Raw genomic sequence first — 7,846 nt, 5'->3', positions numbered from 1 at the left:
CACAGGCAGGCAGTGGGGTAGGGGAAAGCAGGTTCCCTGCTGAGCAGAGAGCCCGATGCGGGGCTTGACCCCAGGACCCCAAGATCATGACCGGAGCTGAAGGCAGAGGCTCAACCCACTGAGTCACTCAGGCACCCACTGGGGTCTTTCTTCTTCAGCTGCTGCAGAACACTGCTTGGGACCACTTTCCTCACCTCTGCCAGTCTAGCTACAATCACTACCACCACCACCTCAGTGGCTCAACAGGGACTCTCAACAGTTACTCCAAGTCCTGGCTCACCCAGAATACTCAGATTCATCTGAGTACTTTCCTTGGAGACCCAGCTGGAAACTCAGAGCCATTTGGTATCTGGTGAGAAGGAAGGAGCAATCTGCCCTTCTGCAAGCATAAGGAGATGAACTATCTGTAAAGGATTTTAAGATAGTAATAAAACTAGGGGCACCCAGGTGGTTCAGTTGGTTAAGTGTCTGCCTTCGGCTCAGATCTTGACCCCAGGACCCCTGAGATCCAGTCCCAGGTCTATCTTCCTGCTCATCAGGGAGTTTACTTCTCCCCTTCTCCCTCTGCCCCTCCCCCCCCCATACGCACTCTTTCTCAAATAAATAAATAAAATCTTTTTTCAAAAAGTAATAAAACTAACCAAAAGTCAACCTAATTCTTTTACAGTACATTTTTTTTATTTAATTTCTTTTCACTGTAACAGAATTCATTGTTTATGCACCACATCCAGTGCTCCATGCAATACGTGCCCTCCATAATACCCACCACCAGGCTCCCCCAACCTCCCACCCCCCCACCCCTTCAAAACCCTCAGATTGTTTTTTATCACTTTACACAACAATGCTAAACAGATTTAGTGATACAATAACCCTCACATAAAGATCTTTTTTGGGTCTAAATTCTAGTTATTATGCTGTCTCCTGAGTTATAATAATATCTATGTAAGCTTCAAATTATCACTTTTTAAACTAATTCACTAACAAATATTTTATTCTACATGAAAAGTTAATTTGAGGAACTATCAGTGACACAGTCAAATTTGGCCACATATGTTACTTTTCACAGTAAATTCATAAGAATTTGTGATATTCTAAATTCACTTCTGGTGCATTTTAGACTCTAACCCTTCTAGCAGAACATAGCCCTACTTTTAAAACAGTAAATTTAAAATAAACAATTTTAGTTGCACAAGATTTTTCTTTTCCAATTTTTTTTTAAATTAAGGTAATGTATCAGATGAGGCCAGACACAAAAATATCTGCAACCACTAGAATAAGTCTTGAACAACACATAGTAAAACACCAGTGTTTAAAATTGTTCCATGAATACTAGCTCACAGAAACTGGAGAAAGCTATTAACTATGCAACAACAAAATGTAAGGAAATTGACAGAAAGAATCAAATTTAAAGACTGCCAGAAGAGACAAGGTAGGATGGCTTTCAAGGACAAAAATAATAAAGGACAATGTTTGGTGCCGTACGTTTTCACAAAGTGGACATTTCTTCTAAAGCAATGCATCAAATGATGTCAGTGTCAGTTCATCTTCTCTTGACTTAGGCAGAAGAAAATCTTCAAAAGATTTTACCACTAGGGATTTATGATGAATTTTCAATTGCAGAAGTCCTTAAAGCTGTAAGAATTAATCCCAAAGAAATAAGTCACAGACAATATTGCAATTTCTGGAATTTATTGTGAAACAGGATTTGTATAAATCTATGCTAACGTATCCATATGTTTAAGACTTTTCCTAACTACTTCAGACAAAAGAAACTTCTCAAAATTAACAAGAAGTGTTCTCTGGTCACCTATGAGCAAGGACAGACTGACAAATCTAAGTGTGCTATCTACTGAACACGAATGTGTTGTTAGTCTCCAAAAGCCCTAGGAAACTAATACCTTGGTCTACAATTTATTGTCTCATAGTCCTGAAGGATGAAAGTCCAAAATCAATGTGACAGCTGGGCCATGAATTCTTTCAAGGATCTAGGGAAAATTTTGTTCCATGTCTTTCCCTTAGTTTCAGGTGTTTTCCAGAAATCCTTGGCTATCCTTGGCTCCCAACTGCCTAACTGGGATCTCTGACTTCCCGGTTACATGGTATTCTCCCCGTATGTCTCTAGTCCTCACATGGTTGTCTTCACTCTGTGTGTCTCTGCACTTGTGGTTTTTTGTTTTTTTTAAGGACGCCCGTCATTTGGATTAGATGCCCACTTTACTCCAGTATGACCTCATCTTAATAATTAATTGCAACTGCAATAACTCTACCAAATAAGGTCATATTCTGAGGGGAATTCTGTGGAGGTTGGGAGGGGTTTGGGCTTAACATATCTTTGGGTTGGATCAGGGGGAGACACAATTCAATCCACAAGGAGTAATTTTGACAAAGTGCACATTTGCAGACATTAAGACTCAAAAAGAGAAACTAGAACGCTACTGAACGTTAACACAAATGCATAGGTATGTTTCTCACCTTTTCAAAAAGTACATGGACATAATTAAATAGCATTAAGCCATTACTTTTCCTTTGACTTCTGCACTTTCTAACTGGAATGGATACTCGGAATGGATACTCCATGTACTTTAACAAAAGAAAATGTTCAGTTAACTGCGCTTCTTTTCCGAGCATCACTGTTATTCATTTCCCCATTATTACGGAAAATAATTTTGTGACAAAAAGACACGCTCAGGGTGTCAAACACGCGGACTCGCCACCACTAGGACCTGGCTGGGCCAAAGGCTACAGCGACCTCACCCCTCCAGGAGGCCCTTCCCCTCAAAGACTCACTCTCCCAGAAGGCTCCGCGGCAGAGCTTCCCGTCGCCCTGGAGGCCACAAGAAGACTGACGCAGCCCAAAAGAAACTCAACGGCTGCCTCATCCCGCACTAGGGGGCGCCTGGCTCCCCGGTCAGACAAGGAGTGCCTGAGGACCGCCCCGCACGCCTCCCCTGGAAGAAGCCAGCACTTCTCCGCCCTCCCCCAGGTTGCCAACGAGGCAGGCTCTGATACTCATGCGCAAACACGTCCACCACGCACTTAAGTATGGCGCATGCGTCCTCCCCAAGCCGTCTTCTCGGCGACTCCCTTCGTGTTTCCAGTTCCGGCCTCATAGGGGCGGAGAGAAGCTAGGAAATATGCGGCTGTCAGTTGCAGCCGCCATCTCCCATGGCCGCGTATTCCGCCGTCTGGGCCTTGGTCCGGAGTCCCGCATCCACCTGTTGCGGAACTTGCTTACAGGCTTGGTGCGACACGAACGCATCGAGGCGTCATGGGCGCGCGTGGACGAAGTGAGGGGCTACGCCGAGAAGGTGAGGGGCGGGGCCACGCAAGGCGAGTGAGTTGGGGGCAGGACCTTTCTGTCCGCCGCGAGGCTTCTGGCCTGAGAGGCGGCTGGGCTTGGGGGATAAGTGGGATAGCCCTGGCAGTCCCTGCCCCAAGTCTGAATCCCCTAACACCCTGAGTTAACCCCTCTCCTCCGGCCTCTCAAATGGATGGACATGTTAGAGCTGCGGAGTTAGGACTCGCCTGAATTAGAGGGATGGTTTGCTAGTGGAATGAATGGGTTGCGGTCCCGCGTTAGAGAAGCAAGATTGGCACCTCCTTTCTTGCTCGGGTTGGATCAGTGATGTTATGTCCCCTCAGCTCATCGACTATGGGAAGCTGGGAGACACTAACGAACAAGCCATGCGCATGGCAGACTTCTGGCTTACGGTGAGTGCATCCTATCTCCCTCCCAAATCTGATCCTTTGCTCCCTGTTGGGGAGGGGGTTGTTAAAGGACGGGGAACCTGGGCAGAATTAAACTAAGACACTCACTTGTGGACAGATATCGTGAACTAAATTAAAAACGTGTATCTTAAGTTAGTTGAATGTTACGTGAATCAGCCTACACAAATGCCTGTAACCCCTCAGTGTAACTTTGACTCTACCGCGTTCGGGGGTGGGAGAGTTTTGTGTGAATGTGTTTGGACCCTACTTTTGGAAGTGCTGAAAGTTAAATGTGTCTCCGCAGTGTTGCCTGACTCTGCTCTTTCCTGGATTAACTCTCCCCCTCTAGGAGAAAGACTTGATCCCAAAGCTGTTTCACGTACTGTCCCCTCGTTACCAAGGTCAAAATGGGGGCTACACGAGAATGCTGCAGATCCCAAATAGCAGTGAGCAGGATCGGGCCAAGATGGCAGTGATCGAGTATAAGGGGAACTGCCTCCCACCCCTACCCCTGCCTCGCAGAGACAGCAACCTTACACTTCTAAACCAGCTGCTTCAAGGGTTGCGGCAAGACCAGAAAGCAAGCATCCACGGCTCCCACACAGCTCAAACACCAGGGATTTAACTGGGACCAGAGGTTGTGTGGCACGCTCATCAATGCCCATGATCACAGACCTTTGGAGCTCTTTTAATCTCTAAGAAGAACTGGAGCTAGAGTTGTTAATGGACGGTCTTAATGGAGACAAGAAGCTTCTGAGGAGCCAGATACTCATCTCTTTGCAGTAGATAAAATTCCTTATATGAATATATGAATGTATTTGGGTTTTTTTTTCCTGCCCTTGGGATTTCTGGACAATGAGAACTATCCAAATGCTCAGTCTCTGTGAGTTAGTAAATTCACTGCTAATGTTTCTGGCTCTTATTCTGAGTTTGTTAGGTTAGCAGTTTGGTGTTTTGTTTTGTTTTGCTTTAAGATTTTATTTATTAGAGAAGCAGGTGGGGGTGAGCAGGGGGGCGGGGGGGGGGGGTCAAGGCTCCCTGCTGAGCAGAGAGCCCACCAGATGTGGGGCTCAATCCCAGGACCCTGGGATCATGATCTGAGCCAAAGGCAGAGGCTTAACCCACTGAGCCACCCCAGGCCAGTGGCCTCTTGTGGCCTCTAGGGCCAGTGGCCTCTTGTGGCCTCTAGGGTGACAGGAAGCTCCACCGCAGAGCCTGCTGGGAAAGTGAGTATCTGCCACCCAGGAGCACCAACAGTTTTGTTTTTCTTAATGCCAGTTTTTATGGGGCTTATATCCTATAATTCCAAACTGGCCTCCAAAGGTGATTGAGTTTTGACATCTAGCATAGAGGCTGAGCCCCTGGGATATCTTAGAGAAAGATTACTTCCTGACAGGCTAAGAGAGTGAACATCTAGAACTGAATCTTCCATAATAATCTGGTACCTTAGGAAACTCCAAGGAACACTACAGCTATTCCTCTGTTTCTAGACAGGATCATGTATTACCCTCATGTGCTCCCCTCAGCCCCAGATAGGCCTCAGAGGAGGGGATCTGAGGACTCAGATGTACCACATTTCTGGCCGTAGAAGCATTCAGTAAAGGATAAGCTCCTTCCTTTTGGAGTGGAAGTCAGGGGTTGGGGAATAAAGAGAGGGTTGAGATGGGAGGAGGGTTAGGAAGTTAAATGTGCTGGGAATTTCCTGGAAGTTTTTATTGTTGTCAAACTGGCCTTCTCTGGGAACTCAGAAAAGGGAAATCCGGCTTCAGAATGGCCAGAGCATATGAGAAGTAGGAAGCTCCTTGATATGCACTAATTATTGTGAAGCCAGACTTAGCCCAGCCAGGCTTCCCATTCCTCAGGCTCAGAGGTTTGACTAGGGTAGTAGTCATGGAAAACTTGGAACTATCATCCCTGCCTGAACACTTGACAGAAAGGCTTGACAGTTCCCATATCTCCAGTACAGTGAAGAGTGATTTTTATCTTAGGCTGGAACTTCAGAGTATATTTAGCCTGCTAAACCCAACCATTGTCAGAAGGTAAGGGTGAAGGTGGAACAGGTACTGGTGTAACAGGTAGATATTAGCTTCAGGGACAGAGCTATTCTGTTCTATTTCACTGCAGCTGCTCAAGTCTTAAGATTCATCTGCTCCCAACAGGATTCTCCCATCTCTTCCCTCAAATTTGTCCTTCATGCTACTGCCAGAAAGCTCTTTCTGACATATTTTGAATGACATATAGTAGACACTCAAAGCATTTATTCAGTAAACCTACAATTCTGAATGCTTCCCTAAGATTCACCTCCTTCTTGTGGTCTTGGCATGAACATTCATCTCAGCTAGATATCTTGGGAGTCATTCCTGACTCCTAGAGAAAGTACTTTCTTTAAAATTAAAACTACATCTGTTAAGTATTACGTAGGTGGGTTATGGCTTGACTCTCAGCTTTGCCTCTTAGTCCCCAGAAACAGACCTCCCTTTGGGGCTTTCAACAGTTCCTTAAATGTTTAACAAGCATCTGCTAGTATCTAGCATCATTTTAGTCACTAGGGATACGATCTTTATCAAGTGTTTGGCATTATGTCAGGCCCTAGGCTAGATACTAAGGATCTAGAGATGAAAAGAAACAACCTTTGCCATCAAGGAGTTCACAATCTAAAGCAACAATCTAAAGCTGCCACAATGGCCTCATGAGACACTGCATCTTTAATATTTTGGCCCATAAAAGAGTATATAAGTCCTAGAATGTTTATTAGAGGCTTAGGGATAGCACAAGGGATATAAATAACCATGCATCCATTTGCTAATCTGGCCTATAAATGGTTACTTTTCACCTTAGTGCACTATGCCCTCAAACCCATCTAAGTACCTCTTTAAATTGTAAATCTCCGCAAGAGGGGCTCAGATCCAGTGGAGTTCCCACTCTACTTTCAAAGGTTCTCTGTCTCAGGCTCCAGTTCTTTACAGCAAGATTGATGGCTATGTCCACTTCCTTAAAAAAAAAAAAAAAAAAAAAAAAAAAAATTTCACTCCAGCCTCAACAAACCAGTGACACAATATAAGCCCAATATCCAAAGGAGACACAGCTGCAAAAGCCAAGTGCTGATTGCTTACACTCACTCCACAGTCAAATGAGCAAGTCTTGGTTTTCTTTCCATAACTTTTCTCAAATCTGCAATCACCTCTCCCTATCCTGAAATCCAAGACATCTCTATCCTGGATTACTGGAAAAGCCTCCTAACTTGCCTCCCTCCACACTGCAGATGAAGAAATAGAAATCTGATGTCTTCATTCTCTGCTTGATGATCTCCAGTGCATCCTCCTTCCCCATGGGGAAAGAGTCCAGGTTCCTTACCATGATCCCTTTGGTGACTCAGCATCTGCTCCCTACTCCATTTACTTCACTTGCCTCTAATTTTAAGCTTAGGAAGCACGGAAGACCTTATTTTTACTTTAACCTAAGCACAGCTCCCCTTACACCTTTTGTTCACAGTCTTGACCATCCAAAGAACTCTCCCCATTTCACCTCCCAAACTTGTACACAGACTTCTGGCATCTGGGTGGCTCCTCTGACCATCCCCAAACCTAAATTCATTACTTTGTAAACCCAGGTGCTGCTACAGTATTTCCATAATGCACTGAATTTGCCACATTGCATCATAGTTCCCTACAGCTACAGCAACTGTTCCCAAACATTCATTAGTCTAAGGGAGTCCTAGTATTTCATCCCCTTGCTCTTAATGGATTGAGGGATGGACAGGCCTAAACTAATTTGAAGCAATGAAATCTGGTCTCTACTCAGCTGGGTAAGTTAAGATAGTATGTTGTTCTGAGAGCCATGGGGAACTGGATTTACGCTGAAGATGACAGAACAATGTCAGATCAGAACAACTAGAGGAAACGCTATAGTAATAATCTTTAGTGATTATTCTTAGTTGCACTGGGTTTCCTGTTAATTGCTATCAAAAGTAATCTGAGGTGTTAACTTGTACCTTTGAACCTTTAGACTAGTGTTTCTCAAGAATGTTTTACCCACAGATCAAAAAATACTTTACATCAGAAGACTATTCACAGATATGTAATTGAAACAAAAGAATCACAAAACATTATTTACCTTAACAAATATGATGCACACTAAT

General features: G+C 44.5%; 1 protein-coding gene across 1 annotated transcript; it reads left to right on the top strand.

Annotated features, from left to right (window-relative positions):
• Positions 1-3,081: 3,081 nt before the first annotated feature.
• On the top strand, positions 3,082-4,617 carry MRPL17 (mitochondrial ribosomal protein L17). The gene is made up of 3 exons (XM_032853350.1): positions 3,082-3,308; positions 3,643-3,711; positions 4,058-4,617. The coding sequence occupies exons 1-3, from the start codon at positions 3,135-3,137 to the stop codon at positions 4,331-4,333; spliced, it is 519 nt and encodes a 172-aa protein (XP_032709241.1). The 5' UTR covers positions 3,082-3,134; the 3' UTR covers positions 4,334-4,617.
• Positions 4,618-7,846: the final 3,229 nt, after the last annotated feature.

Source organism: Lontra canadensis, unplaced genomic scaffold (genome assembly GCF_010015895.1).
Source record: "Lontra canadensis isolate GAN:19392208 unplaced genomic scaffold, GSC_riverotter_1.0 scaffold7, whole genome shotgun sequence".
NCBI lineage: Eukaryota > Metazoa > Chordata > Mammalia > Carnivora > Mustelidae > Lontra > Lontra canadensis.
Note: the sequence above shows the minus strand (reverse complement) of the source record. Positions and strands in the feature narration are given on the sequence as shown.